The 26,266-nt window shown below is 43.1% G+C and overlaps 1 protein-coding gene across 1 annotated transcript; it reads right to left on the bottom strand.

Annotated features, from left to right (window-relative positions):
* Positions 1–2,137: 2,137 nt before the first annotated feature.
* On the bottom strand, positions 2,138–18,600 carry PEX10 (peroxisomal biogenesis factor 10). The gene is made up of 6 exons (XM_056542026.1): positions 18,398–18,600; positions 16,915–16,995; positions 15,484–15,890; positions 13,989–14,164; positions 10,607–10,742; positions 2,138–2,413 (listed from the first exon to the last, which is right to left on the bottom strand). The coding sequence occupies exons 1-6, from the start codon at positions 18,507–18,509 to the stop codon at positions 2,345–2,347; spliced, it is 981 nt and encodes a 326-aa protein (XP_056398001.1). The 5' UTR covers positions 18,510–18,600; the 3' UTR covers positions 2,138–2,344.
* Positions 18,601–26,266: the final 7,666 nt, after the last annotated feature.

The following is a 26,266-nucleotide window of genomic DNA, read 5'->3' as shown; positions in this document are numbered from 1 at the left end:
CGATGTTATGGCTGCTGTGAAGAGCCTCAGGGAGCGATGCTATGGCTGCTGTAAAGAGCCTCAGGGAGCGATGCTATGGCTGCTGTGAAGAACCTCAGGGAGCGATGTTATGGCTGCGGTGAAGAGCCTCAGGGAGCGATGCTATGGCTGCTGTGAAGAACCTCAGGGAGCGATGTCATGGCTGCTGTGAAGAACCTCAGGGAGCGATGCTATGGCTGCTGTGAAGAGCCTCAGGGAGCAATGCTATGGCTGCTGTGAAGAGCCTCAGGGAGCGATGCTATGGCTGCGGTGAAGAACATCAGGGAGCGATGTTATGGCTGCTGTGGAGAGCCTCAGGGAGCGATACTATGGCTGCTGTGAAGAACATCAGGGAGCGATACTATGGCTGCTGTGAAGAGCCTCAGGGAGCGATGTTATGGCTGCTGTGGAGAGCCTCAGGGAGCGATGCTATGGCTGTGGTGAAGAGCCTCAGGGAGCGATGCTATGGCTGTGGTGAAGAGCGTCAGGGAGCGATGTCATGGCTGCTGTGGAGAGCCTGCGGGAGCGATGTTATGGCTGCTGTGGAGAGCCTCAGGGAGCAATGATATGGCTGTGGTGAAGAACATGGTGAAGGACATAATACTCCCCCTTTATAAAGCATTGGTACGGCCTCACCTGGAATATGCTGTTCAGTTTTGGGCACCTGTCCATAAAAGGGACACTGCGGAGTTGGAAAGGGTGCAGAGACGCGCGACTAAACTAATATGGGGCATGGAACATCTTAGCTATGAGGAGCGATTAAAGGAGTTACAATTGTTTAGTCTTGAGAAGAGACGTTTAAGGGGGGATATGATAAACGTATATAAGTATATTAATGGCCCATACAAAAAATATGGAGAAAAACTGTTCCAGGTTAAACCCCCCCAAAGGACGAGGGGACACTCCCTCCGTCTGGCGAAGAAAAAGTTTAGTCTCAAGGGGCGACACGCCTTCTTTACCGTGAGGACTGTGAATTTATGGAACGGTCTACCTCAGGAACTGGTCACAGTAGGAACAATTAACAGCTTTAAAACAGGATTAGATACATTTATGGAACAAAATAACATTAATGCTTATGAAGAAATATAAAATCCCATCCCTTCCCCAATATCGCGCCACACCCCTACCCCTTAATTCCCTGGTTGAACTTGATGGACATATGTCTTTTTTTTCGACCATACTAACTATGTAACTATGTAACTATGTAACCTCAGGGAGCGATGCTATGGCTGTGGTGAAGAGCGTCAGGGAGCGATGTCATGGCTGCTGTGGAGAGCCTGCGGGAGCGATGTTATGGCTGCTGTGGAAAGCCTTGAATGTGTGACTATATAAACACTGTATATACACACACACACACACACACACACACACACACACACACACATAAATGGCCAATGTCTCACCCTCAAGTGGATTTTGGGCTGCAAGGTCACAAAGCAAGTACAATTATTTAATATATGGAGAAGTTGCAAGTGAACTTTCTAATGCAAAGCTTCCAGCACTGCTGACATTTTAGTCTCAGAAGCACTTCGACTGGGTTCACACTAGAAAAATACCCAATTTCTGAATCTGTATTACAGCAACAGGTCTGATGACCCCAACTAATAGCTGTCAGTTTGGATCATCAGACCCAGGGTTGGGCTGGGACTTGTGGTCATAAAACAGGCACAAACATTTGTCCATATTACAGTAATGTGCACCCAGCCTTAAACCCGTCTGAGAAAAAAAAAAAAAACAGAAGTCACATTACAACTGGAATTTATGCCACTATGTGGCCCCCAGCAGGTCTGCTTCTTAAAATCCTATCTGTATAATACAGTGTTTCCCAACCAGGGTGCCTCCAGATGCTGCAAAACTACAACTCCCAGCATGCCTGGACAGCCTTTGGCTGTCCAGGCATGCTGGGAGTCGTAGTTTTGCAACACCTGGAGGCCCCCTGGTTGGGAAACACTGGTATAACACCAGCCAACTCCTGGGGATGCATTACATACTATGTAGCAGACGGTGTGTGGCAATAAGGCTCAGCTCACTGTAACCACCATACAGGCCTATATAAAGTTTTGCAAACAGAAGACTGATACTTTTCTGCTTCTCATTAGACACTTGATTCACTCATACATTAGATTTATGATTTAATTCCTATATACCAGACAGTCAGTACAGTATTATGGCTGCAGGTATCCTGTAAACCTCAGACTGTTAGCTTGGCCTGGAGTAATTGTGCTTTTATGTTAGAAAACCTCAACCCTAAATGTGAGGAGTGACGCAGCTTCTTAAGAGGACGTCTGTAAAGCCCTAGAATTTGGAGGCGACCCTTTTAGGAAAGTCATCGGTAGTGCCTCAAGTAGACCAGCTTCTGCGGATGGAATTTCTCCCGACATAATGGGCATTCAGCCTGTAAATGATAGAATCATATAAGTACAGAGGATATAGATCAGTTGTCTCCAAACTTTAGACCCCCCAACAATTGCAAAACTACAACTCCCAGAATGCCCAGACAACCAACAGCTGTCAGAGCATGCTGGGAGTAGAGATGAGCGAATTTACAGTAAATTCAATTCATCACGAACTTCTCGGCAGTTGATGACTTATCCTGCGTAAATTAGTTCAGCCTTCAGGTGCTCCGGTGGGCTGGAAAAGGTGGATACAGTCCTAGGAAAGAGTCTCCTAGGACTGTATCCACCATTTCCAGCCCAAGGGAGCACCTGAAAGCTGAACTAATTTATGCAGGAAAAGTCATCAACTGCCGAGCCGAGAAGTTCGTGACGAATCGAATTTACTGTAAATTCGCTCATCTCTAGCTGGGAGTTGTAGTTTTTAAACATCTGGAGTTCCATTGCTTAGATACCAATAACATAAATGGAACAAGCTAATCCAGATAAGATATTGAAGAACTATGGTAATTGGTCACAAAAATGCTAAATATTTATAACAATACAAATGATACAGAATATATTTCATTTACTATGTTCGGTGGGTGACGCTGGTATAAACGTTATCAACTGTTTTCAATTAGTTCTGTAGGTTAATTAAAAGGGGTATTCCAGGAAAAAAACTTTTTTTTTTTATATCAACTGGCTCCAGAAAGTTAAACAAATTTGTAAATTAAAAAAAATCTTAATCCTTTCAATAATTATCAGCTGCTGAAGTGGAGTTGTTCTTTTCTGTCTGACAACAGTGCTCTCTGCTGACATCCCTGCTTGTCTCAGGAACTGCACAGAGTAGAAGAGGTTTGCTATGGGGATTTGCTTCTAAACTGGGCGGTTCCCGAGACACGTGTCATCAGAGAGCACTTAGACAGAAAAGAACAACTCAACTTCAGCAGCTCATAAGTACTGAAAGGAATAAGATTTTTTTTCCAGGATAACCCCCTTTAAATTCAATGCTATAAGAAAAATCTATATCCTATGACGTAAAGCATTAGGCTGGGTTCACACTGTGTTTTTGTCCCCGTATAACCGTTTGTTACAATAAGTTTAGTTGTATATAAAAATGTAACCTACTATGTTTTTGTTTACAACAAAAATATTTAAAAAATACATTGCAATTTTTTTTTATACATTATGAAAATCAATAGGAAACATGGCATACAGCAGCATCCTGTCCAAGCATCAATTAATATATATATTATATATTTTTTTTTTTATTTAAAAAAAAAAAAAAAAAAAAAAAAATGCAGTGTGAACCCAGCCTTATAGTGAGGGCACATAAATAAACAGCCAAATGAGCAATTCATAAAACAGGCTGGACCCATTGTTCTAGCTTATTGGTCATATGGAAGCAATATAAAAAGGGGGTCACCTGCCTGTGACTACTCTCTAAAAAGTGTTTGTATTAGGAGACAATCCCTTTGACATTCCAACCACCACAATTCACCAACACGGAGGATAGCTGAGCGCTGCCCACAACTTCATAAAATGAAATTGAGATTATATATAAAAAAAGGTACGCGTTTTGAAGCCGACTTGGTTTCGAAACGCGTTGTACGTTTTTTTTTTATATATAATAAAATCCATTTCATTCTATGAAGTTGTGGGCAGCGCTCAGCTATCCTCCGTGTTGGTGAATTGTGGCGTTTGGAATGTCATTGATCACGCCTTCTAGCATGTTGGAGGAGGTAGCTGCAGCCTTTATTCATTTCTAATCGTCTGCACAAAGATAGCGTGGAGGTATTGCACCTTTCTATATATTCCCCTGATACATGTGACAACCCTTGATAGCTGCAGGTGTGTCCGACCAAATAATGCAGTGAAGGTTGTGCTGCTACGTGAACAAGTGCATGTAATACTGTAGTCTTAAGTAGAAGAAAGCACGGAGCACTGACCGTAAATCTGCAGAAGGAGTTCATTAGTCAAGATCGCATCACAGCCATGTGTACAAGTGGGGAGAGCGGACGTCCGTGGAGACCTGCGGGCAACGGACCGTATCATGCGTTAGCGCTTCTTCAGGCCCTATCATAGGGCCTGAAGAAGCACTAACGCGCGATACGGTCCATTGCCCGCAGGTCTCCACAGACGTCCGCTCTCCCCACTTGAAATAGAAAAGAGAGGGGGGGGGGCCCTCTACCACTGTATAACCATGTATGGGGTGCTACTAACAGTAAACAACACTGAATTTAGCAGCGGAGAACAAGAATAACTGTAACCAGTGCACACCCAAAGATCAATATATAAATAAATTATTTTTTAACAAAATATAGAAATCATTATCCAAAACAAGAGACATTTAAAATCAATTAAAAATTGCTCACAAGGAGCATGGCAAAACATGGGAAAGGGGCCATGACCCCCCTTTCACCATACCTGCCCCCCTATATACCAAATACACAATATGCAATGTACTATACAATACACCCCTGTCTGTGTTGCCTATAGCACTTAGATACACAATAGTAATGCTGCAATCACATCAATGCATACAATATGAGGATAGACTTTACAATAATTTCAATATTCCTAAGATGCAAACCACTAAATTGTATATAATAAACAGCCAAACCACAACCAGACAGAGGAGCAGAGATGCAATGATGCCAAAAGAGGGGGACGGGGTACAGGAACCCCACACGTTCCGTCACTAGGTGACTTCCTCAGGGGGTGCTCTCCCCACTTGTACACATGGATGCGATCTTGAATAAAGAACTCCTTCTGCAGATTTACGGTCAGTGCTCCGTGCTTTCTTCTACTTAAGACTACAACTTTATTCATTTCTTTTTACGTTTTGTGAAGGAATTAGCACAACCGCTCCAGTTGAGTCGGTTCTTGGATCACTGGGTCATTGTAACGAGGTTGCTGGAAGGAATTACACAAGGAAGTGCCTCTTGTTCCTTTTTTGCAATCCCTTTGACATGGACAGTTTGTTCTGACATTTCTTATACCAAAAACCAAGTGTATCCACATAAAAATAACTGTTCCAAAGACTACTTCTATTTCAGTTTTTTTTACTTTGGCGTGAGTTAGGCATGGTTTTTCTTAGGAGTTGTAGTTCTGCAACAGCTGGAGGCACACTGGTTGGGAAACACTGAGATAAGGGATATGTGGCTTATAAGTATGGATAACAGCAGATGGACCCCTACCAACTACCAGAACAGAGGTTACTTGTCCCTCGGTGAGTGGAAGGGTAGCACAATTTATGGGCCATCTGATTATTGCCAAGTGCTAAACTCTGAAGTCCCATAGAGTTAGTCCCATAGGCTGAGCATGTGCACTGCTGCCCCATTCACTAGGAGGGGGAGTACAGCCCCCTTTTTCCCCTGATCAGTGGAGCCCCCCCCCCCCCCCCAATCGACCAGCTATTGCCTTTAATCTTGGGATAACCCCTTAAAGGGGAACTTCGGTGGAAAACATTCTTTTTAAATCAACTGGTGCCAGAAAGTTAAACAGATTTGTAAATTACTTCAATTTAAAAATCTTAATCCTTCCAGTACTTATCAGCTGCTGTATAATAGGAGGAAGTTCTTTTCTTTTTGAATTTCTGTTCTGTCTGTCCACAGTGCTCTCTGCTGACACCTCTGCCCATATCAGGAACAATTCCCCATAGCAAACCTCTCCTGCTCTGGACAGTTCCTGACATGTAAGTACTGGAAGGATTAAGATTTTTAAATAGAAGTAATTTACAAATCTGTTTAACTTTCTGGCACCAGTTGATTTAAAAAGAATGTTTTTCACCGGAGTACCTCTTTAAAAAGAGGCCCATAGCTCATAACAAATTTGGCGCAACTTTCAGTGACCTGACTGGGGAAGATTTCTACTATACTTTACACCACTTTGGCTTGCGTAAAAAAAAGGAGGAGCTTATTGCGGACTCCAGACGACACGTGACGAAGCACCACTTGATCTGGGGTCCTCGGATCAAATTCCTCTCCTCTGATGATTACAGGTCCTAATATTTACCGACATGATCCCCTCTCTAACCCCCCCCCCCCCTTTTGCTTTTCTCGGGTGTGTTTCCCGCTTAGCATTGTCAGCCTGCCCACTTTTTCGGGCTTTGCCGTCCTCCGAGGTATGTACTCCCTCTGATTTTACTCTTCCCCCTTCCCTCCCTTTTCCCTTCTTTCCCTACCCTCCTTCCTTTCCTGACTCACAATCCTTCTTATTGATTCCTTATATGCACCTCCTGTCTTTTTTGTTGTTACTTGTTTTATATGTGTGGCTTTATACCTGTGCGAGACTAACTACGATATGGTGTTCCGGCTATTGTCTTACTACTTCACCCGATATCCCTCCGAGTGTGATGGCCGCACTATATATGGGTGCACTCAGTTCTTTACCTTTGTAGTCCTGTAATTCCTGTCTGTTAATTGCAATTTGTTGACTATTTTTGCCTTGTTGAGTTTTTTTTTCTCTTGAAAAATGTAATACATTTAAAAACATATACTATTACAAATTAAATAGTATAAGTGTGACTTTTGTATGCAGTTATAAAAGGACAGGTATCTGAAAGGCTAAAAGGGTCGAACATCTAAGCTGCCACCCCATTATAAAAGCACTGGTTCAGATTTATCAGCCCAAAACAAAAAAAAAAAAATGGATTGATTTGCCCATAGTAACCAATCACAGCTCAGCTTTCATATCTTATCTAGCTCTGGCAGAGGGATAGCTAAGCTGTGATTGGTTGGTGTGCGCAAAACCAGTTTTGGTTTCAGGCAGATTGATAAATCTGGGCAAGTGTGTCTCTATCCCACCAGGAAAGATGCCCGGATGCTGGCAAAGAACGAATGAATGTCTTTGTGCATACAGTCCTACAACCAGGGCTCAAGTCCTGCAGGAACGCATGGGAACTGAGTTCCTGCACTTTTTCCACAGCAGGAACACTGTTGTCATTGGCATGAATTCTGCTAGACCAGCCCTTGAGTGAAAATCATGGGTGAGTTCCTGCACTTTTTTTTTTTTCAGGACTTGACCCCTGCCTACAACTATGTGTGCAAGCCAGTATTTCCCAACCATGGTGCTCACAGCTGTTACAGAACTACAATTCCCAGCATGCCCGGACAGCCTTTGGCTGTCCGGGCATGCTGGGAGTTGTAGTTTTGCAACAGCTGGGGGCATACCCGTAGGGAAACACTGGTCCAAGCCGAAAATCTTTTGTTGCCAGACTATGGTAATGTAACATTCAGTGTTATCCAGTCAGATCTATGACATATGATGAGCTGATCAGATGTGATAAACGTTCTACTTCCATGGTGTTTAAAATGAATATAAAGCTGTTATTCCCATTTTTGTTCTTTAGCGACCCATTTAAGTCGGGAATGAGATGCACGTAATAAATGTGGCGCGCTGTATATCAGGAGCACAGATGGCGTGTCACTTGTTTCCAGACACTTCTTACAGAAATTAATTAGACGGTTACAGCGGGTTCTGTGTACGACACCATGTAACGGTATAAGTCGTGAGAAAACAGCGAGTGCTGAAGTAACGCGATCGGCTGGGAAACATACGTCTTCCATAGCGTGTCACTGTCATCCCGTAGACACACCGGTGACGTCTGCCATCCTGTAAGATCAGGGTGTGCGTGGGAGCGAGATTTTGTTACACACAGATAGGGAGCCGGGTAAATGTTTGCTGAACAACTGCGAAATGTACTTAGGAGCGTCACCAGGAAATAAACATTTATATCGGACGACATGTGTAGATTTTATGGGCTCAGGTTCCCAGACAGAAATTACATTAAGGGTATAGACAGCAAAAGGATCCTTTTATTTCTTACTTTTTTTTTGCTATTTTAAAGCAGTAATTATTAAATTTATAAATTAATTAAAACAAATGATATACATACACACACACACACACACACACACACACACACACACACACACACACCCCTGTCTAATAAAAAAAGAGGATTGCAGCAGCACACATCCTAAATGAGGCCACCTCCGCGTGGTGGATAGGGGGACACATTTTGATTACAAAGTGCGCTAAGAGCCTCCATTTTTTTGACCAAATGTGCTGCTGTAATCTTTTTTGTATACTCTGTATTTGCCACAGCAGCGTGCACCCATGTATTAGGTAGTTGTGCTGGCTATTTTTCTTTTTGCTTGTTTGTACAACTCAGGGGGAATGGCACCCTATTTAGCTGTGCACCCCTCCCCCTTTTTCACAGGAGGAGTTTTAAATTGTTAATGGATCCAGCATGTCACCCAGTCAGAGGCTATTCCGCTTTGAAATTGCAGGCGGAAATTCCGCTTGCTAAAATGTATAGTGTAGTGAATGGGTTTCTGTTCCCAAATTCACACTTTGGAATTTGTGAAGCGGAATTTGTGAACGGAAAATCCGCTTGGAAATTTCCACCTGAAGAATGGCGTTGCTCTTTCTTCAGGCGGAAATTCTCGTGGAACACATTGCAGTCTATTGGAGACTGCAGTGTCCGCGTGGTCCTAGCGCCGACTGAATCTCCGGGCGGAAATTTTCCGCCCGGAGATTCCATAGTCTGAACTTAGCCTAAGTCTATACTACGTACGTATAAATATTAGGGAAATTAAATGGTAAGCCAACATTTATCATTTACAACGAAGTATCTCTCATTAAAAGGAGAACTCCAGAATATAAAAATTGTCCCCCATACTGCCGGCAGTAAAAAAATTAAGATGTACATACCTTCCTTCGCTCCCCCGGGAACCGTCTCCAGTCTCCATTGCGATCCTCTTCCTGGTTGCCGATGGTTGGAGAGTCTTACTGCATTCAACCAATCACCGGCTGCAGCAAAGTCCCGACTCGGCCGGTGATAGGCTGAGCGGCAGTGTGACGTTTTCGGCCCCGGCAGCAGGTGTCTGTGTAGTGAAGAATTGTGTGTCTTGAAGCGTTCTCACACTGCCGCTCAGCCTATCGTCGGCCAAGTCGGGACTGCGGACCGTGATTGGCTGAGCGCAGTATCACTCACCGACCATCGGCAACAAGGAAGAGGGTCGCGGCGGAGACCGGAGACGGTTACCGGAGGCCACGGGGGAGCGAAGGAAGGTATGAACATCTTTATTTTTTTTTCTGCCGGCAGTATGGAGGACAATTTTTATATTCTGGAGTTCTCCTTTAACTTGATAGATTTATAATCCGCCCAGTTCACTGCCCCCATCATGATAAACCACCCCCTACCTTTATTTTTATTATTATTTTTCTACCTTGATATTGCTCTATATTTTCTGACAGCCTCAGGTTCAGGTTCACAGACTGGGAAGGGGTGTTACCCAGCAGGCGTGACATCATCTGAAGCTATACAGGGGAGAACTTCCTCCCTTACTCTGCAAGCATCAGCAAACAGCAGTTCAGTGTGAAATTAGCTATGATTGGATAAGGCTGGACAACTTCTGCCAGACCAGCAGGAGTCCTAAGTCTGTGCATGAGATGGGCAGGAAATGTGCTCTGGAAAAGTAGGGAGACACCTAGTGGCAGTCTTTTTTAAACACAAATAAAACCTAGAAAACTTAATTTTTTTAAACAAAGTATATTAGAAAGATTTATTTACCAGAAGGAGTGCAATAGCAAAAATGTATTTTAATGAGAGTGCCCAATTTAAGGATACTGCATCATCACTGTACTATATACTGCAGGACTGTGGAGGAAATAAATGGTGGATTACTGGATGCCTGATTATAGGAATTTCACTGGATACATACACTCTCATTGTAACAACCGTACTTGCTTTAACAAAACATAAAGGTGAATATTCTGAAAGTAATCTAAGAGAAATATTTCATTGTTAGAGCGTACCTGTGTCAGAAGATTTTTATAACCCTGCATGGTTTTGATACAGTAACACTTCAGAGTGGTGACAAGGTTATTTAGTGCTCCGGATGTTATTGAGCCCCTGAAAGTTCCCTCCATGGTGCACAGCCATTTTTCATTCTCTCCATTTTAGGGGCCAAACTAGGACTGGGCTGTTTACCAGTAGTTCACACACAAGGGGGGGATACACTGCACTCTGTGGAAATACAGAATTGCAGATTCCCTGAGCTTTATAGGTGGTCGGAGATAAGACCACCCATGGTAAGCAGGCAGACTAGCTCAGCTGGCAGACACACAGCCCAGACATGAAGGGAATTTATTATTATTATTTTTTTTTAATTATTACAACGATTTAAATGTTGAGCTCTCACCTTGGTGTTACACCATTCAGTGATGCATTCCCAGCAGAAGAGATGTCCACAAGGGGTGGCCGTACTGTGCCGCCTGTGTTCTAAGCACAATGTGCATTTGGATGGCCGCTGGTATGACTTCTCATGTGGTGGTGCTCTAGGAAAATAAATTGTTTTTATATTAAAAGTTTATTATAATATCAAAGTGTATCTTGGACCCTTCTGTTCCACACATAGATGACATTCTTCTATTAACTTCTATAGGCAATATACTGTATAAACTGCATAAAACAAGTCGCTGCATGCAGGCTGGGAGCCCTTGTTCTTAAAACAGATGCAGGTCTCATTCATGTGGATTCTGTGGATATGTCATAAATGTTATAGAAAAGGAATACCCCATTAAAAGGGGTACTCTGGTGGAAAACCTTTTTTTTATATCAACTGGTGCCAGAAAGTTAAACAGATTTGTAAATTACTTCTATTAAAAAATCTTAATCCTTCCAGTACTTATCAGCTGCTGTATGCTCCAGAGGAAATACTTTTCTTTTTGGATTTCTTTTCTCTGTCTGTCCACAGTGCTCTCTACTGACAACTCTGTCCATGTCAGGAACTGTCCAGAGGAGGAGGAGAAAATCCCTATAGCAAACATATGCTGCTCTGGACAGTTTCTAAAATGGACAGAGATGTCAGCAGAGACCACTGTGGTCGTGACAGAAAAGAAATCCCAAAAGAAAAGAATTTCCTCTGAGTTATACAGCCGCTAATAAGTACTGGAAGGATTAATAATTTTTAATTGGAGTAATATAAATATCTGCTGAACTTTCTGCCACCAGTTGAAAAGAAAAAGTTTTCCACCGGAGTACCCCTTTAAGGGGTTGACAATTAGTTGATCCCCACCAGTTCCCAGTTAATGCGCATTACTGCAGACAATGGCGTAATGCTCATGGAATGTCATCTGGGCTCAGCTGTCAATCAAAATGCTGCAGTAATGTTCTGTTCATGATGTCATGTGTATAGTTTTTATGAAGAAAGCACAAGGGACCATGGGAGATCAGTGACATTAGAAAGCTGCAGCATTAATAAGATAAGCCAATTCTGTTTGTTTCTTTACATTAAGAGGCGAGACACTGCTTAACTCTGAGCCGGGAGGAGTCCATTTTGATGAGTAGAAAGTAGCAGAATGAGCTATTTGTATTTGGCTCGGGCTTCATGAAAAAAGATGATGGTCTTATTAAAACCTGTGCAAAGGAAAAGTTGCCCAGTTGCCCATAGCAACCACTCAGATTTCTTCTTTTATTTTTCAGAGGCCTTGTTAAAAATGAAAGAAGTAATCTGATTGGTTGCTATGGACAGGTTTTGATAAATCTCCCCCATTATGTCTAATTTTAAATGACACCCCAGCCAAATACAAACTTTATCTCGTGCCCGGATAACCCCTTTAAATGGGCACTCATTAAAAATAAAACTTTTTATATCATATAGATTAAAAAAATAAAAATCATTCTAATATTTCTTTAACCCCTTAAAGGGGTACTCCAGCCCTGAGACATCTTGTCCCCTATCCAAAGGATAGGGGATAAGATGTCTCACCACGGGGGTCCCGCCGCTGGGGACTCCCACAATCTTGTATTTGCCACCCACCTGTTTGAGCTGCACGCCGCGGTGCCAGCTCACAAACAGCCGGGTGGCGACAACGGAGCCGGAGTACAGTGGTCCCTCAACATACGATGGTAATTCGTTCCAAACGACCCATCGTTTGTCGAATCCATCGTATGTTGAGGGATCCGTGCAATGTAAAGTATAGGAAGCTGTACTCACCTGTCCCCGTCGCACCGGACCAGGTCCTCACCGCTCCCGCTGCTGTTCCAGGGGCTCCCGATGCTGTCCCGCTGCTCCGGTGTCTTCTTCGCGATCCTCCGGCTTCTTCCGCATCTTCTGCAGGGTCCGGGCCTCACTTTCTGGTGACATTATTACGCTGCTGCGCCGGCGCGGCGTGCGTAGTGACGTAATAACGACGCCGGAAACCAAGGCCCGGACCCTGGAGAAGATGCGCAAGACACCGGAGGATCGCGAAGTGGACCCGGAGCAGTGGGAATAGGTAAGCGAACCTGCCAGGGATGCTTAAACTTCTATACGACAGCAGCTTAAGCATTTTGCGCTGTCCGATAGCAGTTAATGCGATGGCCCCAACATCGTAGGTCGGGGGGTTACTGTATCGTGACGTCACGACTCTGCCCCCCGTGTGACGTCACCCCCGCCTCCATGGGAGGGGACACTGTACACTTTATGGTAAAAGTGACATGTGTTCTTTATTCTGTGTGTCAATCCGATTAAAATGATACCCATGGCTAGATACTTTTTTTATTTTTGTACCGCTTAAAAAAACTATTTTCACTTTTTTTTTACTTTTATATTTTTCCACTTGTCGGCCATTACCGGCGGGTCCCCGACTGCTGCTAGCAGCTGGAACCTGCCGTGTATGACGCGAGCACCGTCATACTTTAGAGAGAGATATATATATATATATATATATATATATATATATATATATATATATATATATATATATATATATATATATATATATTTATATTAGTTTTACCATATTTTTTGTCCTTTGAAATCCTGGCCACTAGGTGTCTCCCTACTGGGTCCAGGATGGCTCCCCCACCCCCCCCCCCCCCCACATGAGGCACATTCGGACCACTGCTTGCCAGGGCAATGGTCCAAATGCAGGAAATCACATCTGCGCAGCTCGCTCTCTGCCTGTAAATGAAACAGGCAGAGAGCAAGCACAGTCCTCGTGCTTGTGCGGTGTGTGCCCAATTTAAATATCCCCGCCCCCTGCATCTTGTCCTTCTCCTCCAGTACCATTCATCCCGCTACGCACAGTCCCGAGATCGTAGCATACAGGAAGAAGGGCGGAAGCCGGCCCAGGCAGGCATCAGATGATGTTGCGCCTGCCGGGCCACGCCCACTTCCTCCCTCACTGGAACACTGCTGACTGAGCAGGCTGAGAAGCCTTTAAAAAGGGGGGGGGGTTGAAAATAATAAAAGGCAGGATTAGTGTCAGGATGGAGGGATTTAGGGACAGATTAGTTTATGATAGGTACTCTTGAAGCATAAGAAGTTTCATTTCTAAATGTCAGAAAAATTTTACATGTTTGACACATGGTCAATTGCTCAAGTTCAGAAGCCACCATCACTACCAAGTGTCGGCCATAACTGATAACCAGCATCCAATGGTAATGGATGGGCTCAGAAGTTGTTGTTCTACATAAGTATGTAAAATTATATGTGTGTTTCACTTCATCCACCTCTGAATGTAATGAAGGAAAAGAGTCAACCACAGGGTGAAGGAAGGAACCAAGAAGGGGATGGTACACAAGCCAGGGACCTTTACCTCTGGTAGGACATCCTTCGGTGAAGTTTAAACTTCTGCTGAGCCTCCTGCTTGTGCTGAACGCTCTGCATCTGAACAAAGACCAGCAACAGGAGATGAACCATGGACACGGCACCAAGGAGGCTGTAACTCTTGCGTACAAGACAGTCATCCCCAGATGATCCTCGCACACGGAGCTGCAAGAAAAAAAAAATTACAATTATTTATTTATTTATTTTTTACAAAATTGGTTTCAACAAGGAACTAGGTCCATGTTTCGTTGTATCCACACTCCATATAGATGCGTGATGAGTGTGCATGCATTACCCATCCCAATGTTTCCCAACCAGGGTGCCCCCCCCACCCCAATATCTGCCAAAGGGGGCAGTATGATACAACATCTTAAAGGGGTACTCCAGTGAAAGTTTTTTTTTTTTTTTTTTTTTAAATCAACTGGTGCCAGAAAGTTACGCTGGGTTCACACCACGTTTTTGCAATACAGTTGCCATATCAGGTTTTTGTTGAAAAACTGATTCCTTAAAACCCAAAACCGGACTAAACTGTATCAAAACGTGTGTACAAATTTTAACCCATATACGGTTTAAAAAATTATGTCTGGTTGCATCCGTCTTTTAAGAAAAAAACTTATACGTTTTTAACTTTTCACTTTATGAATAAAGTTTCACTTGTTTGATTGAAATTCCAAGAAAAAAAACTGTGCAAAGTCAAAAACCGTATGGTGAAAACTGGATGGAACCGTATGAACATACAGTTCTGTACAGTTCCCATTGACTCCCATGTTTAACAAAAACGTATACGGTTTAATACAGTTTTTCAGCCGGACCAAAAATCGTGGTAGGCTACGGTTTTGGGTACGTGAAAAAGACTGACAAAACCGTACAGGATGCAAAGTGGACACAACATGATGCATCTTGTGGCATACGGTTTTCAATGGAGAGTCAATGCATACGGTTTTCAATATGGTTCCATACGGTTTTCACATAGAAAACGTATACAGGTACTGTATTACAAAAACGTGGTGCGAATGCAGCCTTTAAACAGATTTATAAATTACTTCTGTTAAAAATGTCTTAACCCTTCCAGTACTTATCAGCTGCTGTATGCTCTACAGGAAGTTGTATTTCTCTTTCTGGAGTTCTTTTCTGTCTGACCACAGTGCTCTCTGCTGACACCTCTGTCGGTATCAGGAACTGTCCAGAGCAGGAAGAAATCCCCATTGCAAACCTCTCCTGCTCTGGACAGTTCCTGATACCGACAGAGGTGTCAGCAGAGAGCACTGTGGTCAGACAGAAAATAAAATTTAAAAAGAAACAGCAGCTGATAAGTTCTAGAAGGATTAAGATTTTTTTTTTAAATAGAAGTAATTTACAAATCTGTTTTAACTTTCCGGCACCAGTTGATAAAAAAAAAAATTAATAAAAAAAAATTATATTTGTTTTTCACCGGAGTAACCCTTTAATATCCAATAGGAGTGCAAAAAATGTTATATACTTACATAGTGGATACCAGTAATTCTTTTGGCAATATGGTAGAATGTTCCATTCATGTAGAATAAGGCCAGGTGAAACCTTCTGAGGAAAGTAATACTCTGCCTGAATATATACACGGCCTTCACCAATGTCTTTTTCTGCTGGTCGGAGAGAGCAGCAATTTTTCTGTGAGTCCATTTCCACATCCATGACCGGTGATGGGATCCAGACGACAAGTTGCTGTGCGGGACCCGTACTCCATCTATTTCTATGTGTATCTCGTGTTCCAGACGCACCAGCTCCTTGTCCAGTAGGTAGGGGAATAGTGTGTGACAGCAGATGAGTAATGTGCGCTGCAGCAAGGATGGCACCTTCCGCTTAGTGGAATCTACCTGCACAATATTCACATATTCCTCCCCGAGAGTCTGGTAACCTAGAAAATACACACACAGCCTTGGTGTCAAAGTGTCCGAAACACAATGGACCTCATGGGTACGTTCACACGCGCAGATTTTTTAGCTGCGTATTTGAAAGTGGGCGGGCTCTTATCGGCTGTCCGCAGCAGATTTTCCGCGGCGGAATTTACGCTGCGGAAAATCCGCCACAGTCCCTATTGACTTCAATGGGGCTTGCAGCGGATTTTCCGCAGTGTACATTCCAGGGTGGAAAATCGGCTGCGGACAGCCGAGAAGAGCCCGCCCACTTTCAAATACGCAGCTAAAAAATCCGCGCGTGTGAACGTACCCCAAATGTGAAGTCTACTCAAAGAAAAAAAGGGAGGAACTGCTCATAGAAACAATTGTCACTTTCAATTTACAAACTTCAAATTTGCTTAAATCAGTGTTTTCCAACCAGTGTGCCTCCAGTTGTTTCAAATCTACAACTTCCCACATGCCATAATGGGAGTTGTAGTTTTGCAACAGCTAGAGCAGTGTTTCCCAACCAGGGCGCCTCCAGCTGGGGCAAAACTACAACTCCCAGCATGCCCGGACAGCCGAAGGCTGTCCGGGCATGCTGGGAGTTGTAGTTTTGCCACAGCTGGAGGCACCCTGGTTGGAGAACACTGAAGTAGAGGCACACTGACTTAAAGAATGCCTGAACTTTCAGGTGACTTTTCAGGAAAAATAGTTGCCTGTGTACATATGAAACCGCACTATGTCTGGCCATTATATACTGTAACTTATATGGCATTTTTTTTTTTTTAACCAGTTTACCCCTCTGCAGGCTTCATCTTTAATTTTCAGTTCTCTCCGAGTTAGTAGGTGTAGACTAGCTGTTATGACGTCTTTCATATATTGTACAAACCCAGAAAAGGGGGGGGGGGTATTGGAGGGGGTCTTGCTTTGCTTTTTCTCAATAGCACACCCTCAGAAGCAGCATGGAGGACATTATAAGGCAAAACTGAGCAGTCAAAAAAAATAAAAACCTCTCTCATACAACAACCATTTATGACTTACCTGAAAATGTAGTGAGCGTGTAGTATGCGAGATCACATAAAAGTTCTATTTCTTTCCTCCACTGCAGCCATTTTTTGGCACCTTTAAGAAAAAAAATGGGGGACTATAAATTTTATTTGAATTCTTAGTTTCCACTGTAAATACCTGTTCAGATTTTGCTTAAAAAGGAAGACACTGGATTTTACTACATCTAAATGAGATGGACAGGGAATGCTTTGGTTTAGAATTGTAACAAACTGCCCTAAAATCTAGGGCGCGACACGGAGGCGAGAGGGCGCGACGCGGAGGCGAGAGGGCGCGACACCACTGCAAATCCCACCCGGAAATGTGTTTCAGCACAACACTTTCTACAAAGGCAATTACAGTTACACCGCGTGAAAAGGCACAAAATGTTTTACGCAATTTAAACATCAAAACAGCTGTACCCCTTATGGTAAACCCCCTCCCCCCTTGTCTGAATCAGGCATTCTATAAACCAGTGGGCTCTAAACTGTGGACCTCCGGATATTGCAAAACTACAACTCCCAGCATGCCCGGACAGCAAACAGTCTAAACGTTAAAGGGGTACTCCGGTGCTTAGACATCTTATCCCCTATTCAAAGGATAGAGGATAAGATGCCTGATCGTGGGGGTCCTGCCGCTGGGGACCCCCGTGATCTTGCACGCGGCACCCCGTTTATAGCGTGTTTGCTCCGGGTCTGATTACCGGCGACCACAGGGCCAACGGCGTGTGATGTCACGCCTCCGCCCCCATGTGACGTCACGCTCCGCCCCTCAATACAAGTCTATGGGAGGGGGCGTGGCAGCTATCATGCCCCCTCCCATAGACTTGCATTGAGGGGCGGAGAGTGAGGTCACACGGGGGCGGAGGCATGACATCACACGCCGTCGGCCCTGTGGTCACCAGTGATCAGACCCAGAGCGAACACGCTCCGGCGACTGATTATAAACGGGGTGCCGCGTGCAAGATCACGGGGGTCCCAGCAGCAGGACTCCCGCGATCAGGCATCATTTAGGAAAATCTACACAAAATATAAAATATGTTGCCCAATTTTTTCGCTATGTGAACACAACCTAAGACTGTTGCCGTGTTTCCTAACCGGGGTGCCTCCAGCTGTTGCAAAACTACTACTCCCAGCATGCCTGGACAGCCTTTGGCTGTCCAGGCATGCTGGGAGTTGTAGTTTTGCAACAGCTGGAGGTACACTGGTTGTAAAACACTGACCTAGGGGGCTTATTCACACTAACACTGAGTGTAGCTGCTAGGTGACCCTCCTCCTCCTCCTTTCTGGACCATGCAGAGTGTGGTTGCTCCATTGTCAGTGTTCCCCAAGCTGCTGCAAAACTACAACTCCCAGCATTCCTAGACAGCCAAGGCTGTAGAGCCACAGGATGGAGGAGGGGGCACAGCTCTATGTCATGGAAGGTGCAAAGCATTCTGGGACTTGTAGTGCCCTAGCAGCAGTGAGCGGGCCGGACTCACCCGTGAACGCCTGGAAGGCCCCATGTGCCCGGCCCCGCAGGCTGCCCTGGAACTGCTCGTCCTTCTGACAGCTGCGGACGAGCTGGGGCTGGTTGGCGGCGGTGAAGGCCATGTGACCTCCCGCATCACCCGGCGACCCCCGGGAAAGGCGATATACTGCTGTAGCTGAGGACCTTCTGACGTCAGAGAGTCATGTGATGTTCTCGAGTCATGTGACTCGGCAGTAGGGGGCGGAGCTCTGTAGCGCATTGAAGAGAATACGTAGTGTACTCTGAGGAGTGTGACGTCTGCACTGGAGGGAGGGAGAGGCCGTGCTGGATGTCATTTACATGGGACTGATTGTTTGGGAGGGGAGTGATATTTACATGAGACTGTGTTTCGAAAGGTCTGAAGGGAGGGGAGTGATGATGTTTACATGGGACTATGTTGAGGCACAGGAGTGACGTTATTTATATAGGACTGAATATTTGAGGGATGTTATTTACATGGGACTGAATGAGGGATGTTATTTACATGGGACTGAGTGTTGGAGGGAGTGGAGAGACGTTATTTACATGGGATTGTATGTTGGGGATCAGGAGTGATATTATTTACATGGGACTGTATGTTGGGGATCAGGAGTGATATTATTTACATAAGACTGTATGTTTGAGGGATGTTATTTACATGGGACTGAGTTTTGGACTGTATATTGGGGATCAGAAGTGATATTATTTACATGGGACTGTATGTTAGGGATGTGGAGTGATAATTTACATGGGACTGTTAGCTATAAGGAGTGATATTATTTACATGGGACTGTGTTAGGTATGCGGAGTGATTATTTACATGGGACTGTTGGCTATAAGGAGTGATATTATTTACATGGAACTGTATGTTAGGGATGATGAGTGATATTATTTACATGGGGCTGTATGTTAGGGATGAGGAGTGATATTATTTACATGGGACTGTATGTTAGGGATGAGGAGTGATATTATTTACATGGGACTGTATGTTAGGGATGAGGAGTGATATTATTTACATGGGACTGTATGTTAGGGATGAGGAGTGATATTATTTACATGGGACTGTATGTTAGGGATGAGGAGTGATATTATTTACATGGGGCTGTATGTTAGGGATGAGGAGTGATATTATTTACATGGGGCTGTATGTTAGGGATGAGGAGTGATATTATTTACATGGGACTGTATGTTAGGGATGAGGAGTGATATTATTTACATGGGACTGTATGTTAGGGATGAGGAGTGATATTATTTACATGGGGCTGTATGTTAGGGATGAGGAGTGATATTATTTACATGGGACTGTATGTTAGGGATGAGGAGTGATATTATTTACATGGGACTGTATGTTAGGGATGAGGAGTGATATTATTTACATGGGACTGTATGTTAGGAATGAGGAGTGATATTATTTACATGGGACTGTATGTTAGGGATGAGGAGTGATATTATTTACATGGGACTGTATGTTAGGGATGAGGAGTGATATTATTTACATGGGACTGTATGTTAGGGATGAGGAGTGATATTATTTACATGGGACTGTATGTTAGGGATGAGGAGTGATATTATTTACATGGGACTGTATGTTAGGGATGAGGAGTGATATTATTTACATGGGACTGTATGTTAGGGATGAGGAGTGATGGAGGAAGCTGAGGGGAGTGACGTGTTTTGCATGGAACTATATATTGGGCAGAGGGGAATGATGATATTTACATAGGACTGGGTGTTGAAGGGTTTGAAGGGAGGGGAATGAGGTTTTACCGGGGGCTCAGAAGGGATGTTATTTACATGGGACCGTGTGGTGCGGAAAGGAGGAGAGTGATGTAATTTACATGGGACTATGTTGAAGGGAGTTTTTTTTTATTTTTTAACATGGGACTGTATGTTGAAGGAGCCGGAGGGACAGGATAGCTTTTTACATGTGACTGCATTTTTTTTTTTTTTTTTGGGGGGGGGGGGGGGGGATGTTGGAGAAGCTAACATGAGGAGGAGTGATTATTTTTTTTTATTTTTTTACATGGGGCTGAAGGGAGGGGCAGTAATGTTTTTACATGGTAGACGATTTTCTGTTAACCACCACTTGACAGGCCGGTTTATAGGAGAGTCCAAAGCCGGATCCTTGTTTTTAATATATTTTAGGATATCTTGTTGGAGGCTTTGGATCTGGGCTTTCACCAAGGGGCAGCCTGGAGGGGTTATGTTTGCCGGCCCTATACCGTCACCACAAAGCTTACTGGGCAGAAGTCCAGAGATCTGAGTGTTCTCCCCAATTACTGAATATCCTGAATCCTTTTGTCAACTGGGACTTCTTTCATATGACCAAAAGACCCTTGTTCTCTAAGAACTTCTAAACTGTGCACCTCCAGCTGTTGCAAAACTACAACTCCCAGCATGCCCGGACAGCCAACGGCTGTCCGGGCATGCCTGGAGTTGTAGTTTTGCAATATCTAGAGGTCCACAGTATGGAGACCACTGTTCTAGAGTAACATTTAAGTGATGTAGCCTGAAGGGCTTGAGATGAAGTCCTTTAGAAGCCAGTGGTTTAAAGTAGGGTGTGATGAATATCCCCTTAGTGCAGAGATCACATGAGAATGAGGCAATGCCGATGGACAGGCCAGGAAATTAAAGGGGTACTCCAGTGGGGTACTTCTGGTGCCAGAAAGTTAAACAGATTTGTAAACTACTTCTATAAAAAAAAAAAAAAAAAAAAAAATCTTAATCATTCCAGTACTTATAAGCTGCTGTATGCTCCACAGGAAGTTGTATTTCTTTCTGGACTTTTTGTCTGACCACAGTGCTCTCTGCTGACACCTCTGTCCGTATCAGGAACTGTCCAGATGACAAGCAAATGCCCAAAAGCAAACCTATCCTGCTCCGGACAGTTCCTGACATGGACAGAGGTGTCAGCAGAGAGCACTGTGGTCAGACTGAAAAAACTCCAGGAAGAAATACAACTTTCTCTGGCGCATACATCAGCTGAAAAGTACTGGAAGGATTAAGATTTTTAAATAGAAGAAATTTACAAATCTGTTTAACCTCTTAAGGACTCAGCCCATTTTGGCCTTAAGGACTCAGACAATTACATTTTTACGTTTTCATTTTTTCCTCCTCGCCTTCTAAAAATCATAACTCTTTTATATTTTCATCCACAGACTAGTATGAGGGCTTGTTTTTTGCACGACCAGTTGTCCTTTGTAATGACATCACTCATTATATCATAAAATGTATGGCGCAACCAAAAAACACTATTTTTGTGGGGAAATTAAAACGAAAAATGCAATTTTGCTAATTTTGGTAGGTTTCGTTTTCACGCCGTACAATGTATGGTAAAAATGACGTGTGTTCTTTATTCTGAGGGTCAATACGATTAAAATGATACCCATTATTACATACTTTTATATTATTGTTGCGCTTAAAAAAAATCTCAAACTTTTTAACCAAATTAGTACGTTTATAATCCCTTTATTTTGATGACCTCTAACTTTTTTATTTTTCCGTATAAGCGGCGGTATGGGGGCTCATTTTTTGTGCCATGATCTGTACTTTTTTTTGATACCACATTTGCATACAAAAAACATTTAATACATTTTTTATAATTTTTTTTTTATAAAATGTATTAAAAAAGTAGGAATTTTGGACTTTTTTTTTTTCGTTCACGCCGTTCACCGTACGGGATCATTAACATTTTATTTTAATAGTTCGGACATTTATGCACGCGGCGATACCAAATATGTCTATAAAAAATTTTTTTACGCTTTTTGGGGGTAAAATAGGAAAAAACGGACGTTTTACTTTTTTATTGGGGGAGGGGATTTTTCACTTTTTTTTTACTTTTACATTTTTTTACATTTTTTTTTACACTTGAATAGTCCCCATAGGGGACTATTCATAGCAATACCTTGATTGCTAATACTGATCTGTTCTATGTATAGGACATAGAACAGATCAGTGTTTTCGGTCATCTTCTGCTCTGGTCTGCTCGATCACAGACCAGAGCAGGAGACGTCGGGAGCCGCACGGAGGAAGGAGAGGGGACCTCCGTGCGGCGTTATGAATGATCGGATCCCCGCAGCAGCGCTGCGGGCGATCCGATCATTCATTCAAATCGCGCACTGCCGCAGATGCCGGGATCTGTATTGATCCCGGCACCTGAGGGGTTAATGGCGGACGCCCGCGAGATCGTGGACGTCGGCCATTGCCGGCGGGTCCCTGGCTGCGATCAGCAGCCGGGATCAGCCGCGCATGACACGGGCATCGCTCCGATGCCCGCGGTTATGCACAGGACGTAAATGTACGTCCTGGTGCGTTAAGTACCACCTCACCAGGACGTACATTTACGTCCTGCGTCCTTAAGGGGTTATCCAGGAAAAAACTTTTTTTTTTTTATATATATATATATATATATATATATATATATATATATATATATATATATCAACTGGCTCCAGAAAGTTAAACAGATTTGTAAATTACTTCTATTAAAAAATCTTTTTTTTTTTTTAAATAACTGTTTATTTTTCAAAAAAAAAAAATTCCAAAACAAAGAAGAACAAATACATATAAAGAAAATAAAAATAAAATAAGTAAATAAATAAATATAAAGAACAGGCACATCTTCAGGTAAATAAAAGTAAAAAAGAGGGGAAAGGAGTATAGGAAGAGGACATAAGACGGTGATCAACAGTCCATATGATGTCTCAACTTCACGTATTCAGTCGACATATAACAATAGAAATAACATCCCAGATATCCATGCAGACCCACCAGTTTGGAACAGAAGTGTTTCGAACCCAATATGGCAATGGAAAAACAAACATGATAAGGTATGCATAAAACATTTCGATTAAAGAAGGTAAATAATAATGAGAATCGTTTATCTTCAGCGACAATTGAGAACATAGAGCAAGTCTTACAATAAGACTACATCATAATTTGGGATATAGGACAAAAACGTCCTAGATATATGGATAAAAAATGTGGTAAATAGGAGGAGCCATGAAACAGATGAGGAGACTGTTGAAAGGGGGACACAAATAATAAGGAAAAGTAGAGGAAAAGAAAAAGTGAAAAGAACGGACCCGCGCAGATCCGAGACCCAACCCCACCGTCTCATGATGTTGCTTCCGTTTCTATGAACCTATCCCAGACCATCCAGATTTTATAGAACTTGGGTAAGAGATTGTCTGTCAGAGCTGAAAGGTATTCCATTTTTCTGATTGACGAAATTTTATTCTTCAGATGTAGCATAGTGGGTACGTCTGTAGTGCGCCAACGTTGGGCAATCAAGCTCTTAGCTGCAATTAAAATATGATGAAATAGTCTAATCTCAGGTCTTTGCATGTCTTTGGGAGGGAGGTTGAGGAGGTATGTTAAAGGATGGAACGGGATATCTTTATTAATCACTGATCTTACCATAGTTTGAACCTCTAACCAGAAGTGTCTAAGTGAGGGGCAGTCCCAGAAGATATGAGGTAAGGTACCCAAACTGGATTGGCATCTCCAACAACTGGAGGACACATCTGGATAATATCGATTAAGGACCACAGGGGTATGGTACCAGTGGAACAAGATTTTGTATTGCGCTTCTTTATGAGCAATACAAGAAGAGGCTTTCGCCGTGTGTGTCCAGACTGTCCTCCAGGTAGCAGGAGAGATTGGGGTTCCCAAATATGACTCCCATTTTGCCATATATGCATGGTTTATAGTGGTAGAGTCAGCAGGTGTGTTGAGGATGGAATAGATTTCTGATATCAATCCTCGTGTCGAGGATCCTCTTTTACATAAAATCTCAAATGGGGTAGGGCGAGAAAAAGGGCTATTCACTGTAGAGGATAATAACTTGTTTAGTGTAATGTGGTAAAACTTGCTTGATTCATTGGGTAGGTCATGTTGCCTTTGTAGGGTAGAAAATGGGACAATCTTCCTTTGAACAGGTTCTATTAAGTCTGCGAGATGAAAGATGTGTGCTATCACCCAAGGTGTGATGATTTCTGGGTTAGTACTGTCGGGGACATAGGGGTTAAACAATAGAGGAGAAAGAGTGGATGGAGAAGACTTCAAAGTGTAGATATCAGTGAGTTTCCTCCAAAGAGTTATGGTGGATCTCATTGGGCCCAGTAAATTTTTGGGTAAGACAAGAGGAGGAGAAGACCAAATTAAGGAACACGGGTGAGTGGGGGCAATCCATTTTTTTTCAATATCTGTCCATTTATTGTAAGCCAAGAATTGTGTCCAAGACGGAATACGTCTAAGATGGACAGCATGGTAATATTTAAAAATATCAGGCATGGCCAGACCACCATGTGATTTCCCTGAAGTAATAACTGAAAGTGGCACCCTGTGTCTGCCACCCCGCCAGATAAATTTAAGTAGGGACGTTTGAAACCTCTTTAGTGCTTTATTAGGAATCAAAATAGGCAGAGTTTCTAGTAAGTACAAAAATTTGGGTAGAATGGACATTTTAATAGCAGTGATTCTACCAATGAGTGACAGAGGTAAAGAAGACCATTTGCTCAACAGTGAATCCATATCAGCGAAGAATCTCGGGAAATGATGTTTATATAAAGAAGAGTAGGTAGGGGTAAGGCAGATTCCTAAGTAACTGAGGGAAGAGTCCGGCCATCTATAAGGAAAGGTAGTTTTCAAAATGTTAAGTGTCGTGACGGGTAAGTTAATGGGCATAGCTTCCGTTTTGCTGTTAATTTTGTATCCTGACATTTGTCCGTACATGTCCAGTATCGAGTGAAGAGAAGGGAGTGAGATCAATGGTCTAGTGAGGGTCAGCAGGACATCGTCCGCGAATAGCTAAACGTTGTACTCTTTACTTTGCACTACAACACCGGAGATGTCTGGACAAGCACGGATTTGACTGGCTAAAGGCTCTATACATAGTACGAAAAGCAACGGGGAAAGGGGGCAGCCCTGTCTGGTACCATTACGTATCTGTAATTTCGGCGAAGTAGCATGGGGCAATTTGATTTGGGCTGAAGGGAGAGTATAGAGTTGTTCAATTGCACATAAAAACGGACCTGATAAACCATATGCACCAAGGGTGGACATTAGAAAAGGCCAGTTTAAGCGATCAAACGCTTTCTCTGCGTCAAGACTCAGTAAGAGGCCGGCAGATTTAGATTTATTTAAAACTTCAATAAGGTCAATGGTGCGTCTGGTGTTATCACCAGCCTGTCTATGGACAATGAAACCTACTTGATCCTTATCTATAAGAAGGGGAGGACAGTACTGAGTCTATTGGCCAATAATTTGCTATACATTTTCAGATCAGAATTTAGAAGTGATATAGGGCGATCACTCGCACAATCTGATAGATCTTTATTGGGTTTAGGGATTACCGTGATGTAGGAGTCAAGCTTGGAGGATGGTACAGGGGAACCCGACATAAATGAATTATAAAGTGTGACAAGGTAGGGGCCTAGAATGTCAAAGAAAGACTTATAATATAAATATGGGAGACCATCTGGGCCGGGGGTTTTACCGTTAGGTAAGTCTCTGATAGTCTCAAAGAGTTCTTCCTCAGAGATCACCTTGTTTAAGAACTGTAGATCAGTGTCCGCTATGCGTGATAGACCACATTCAGCAAGGTAAGCTCTAAGTTTGTCATCTCTAACAGTTTGGTTAGTTGGGAGATTTGAAGGGAGGTTGTAAAGATTAGAGTAGTATTCATGGAACGAGTTGACTATTTGTTCCGGGTCATATACCAATTGACCACGTGAGTTTTTAATTGAAAAAGGGTTTCTTTTATATTGTTGTTGATTTAGCTGAGATACTAACAAAGAATGAGGCTTTTTCGTCTTAGCATAGTACGTGTGCTTTGTGTATGTGATTAATTTTTCCACTT

The sequence above is a fragment of the Hyla sarda genome, chromosome 10 (assembly GCF_029499605.1).
Source record: "Hyla sarda isolate aHylSar1 chromosome 10, aHylSar1.hap1, whole genome shotgun sequence".
NCBI classification, from domain to species: domain Eukaryota; kingdom Metazoa; phylum Chordata; class Amphibia; order Anura; family Hylidae; genus Hyla; species Hyla sarda.
The sequence above is the reverse complement of the archived record's forward strand: the minus strand, read 5'-3'. Positions and strand labels throughout refer to the sequence as shown.

Bases quoted from the DNA above. Each gene is read 5' to 3' on its own strand.
- PEX10 (XM_056542026.1), bottom strand. From the start codon at position 18,509: ATGGCCTTCACCGCCGCCAACCAGCCCCAGCTCGTCCGCAGCTGTCAG. The intron at 14,165-15,483 runs GTAAGTATATAA...TTTTTCTTGCAG, and splicing joins GAATTACTGGTATCCACTAT to CTCCGTGTGCGAGGATCATC. The intron at 2,414-10,606 runs GTGAGAGCTCAA...TATCATTTACAG, and splicing joins CTGAATGGTGTAACACCAAG to GCTGAATGCCCATTATGTCG.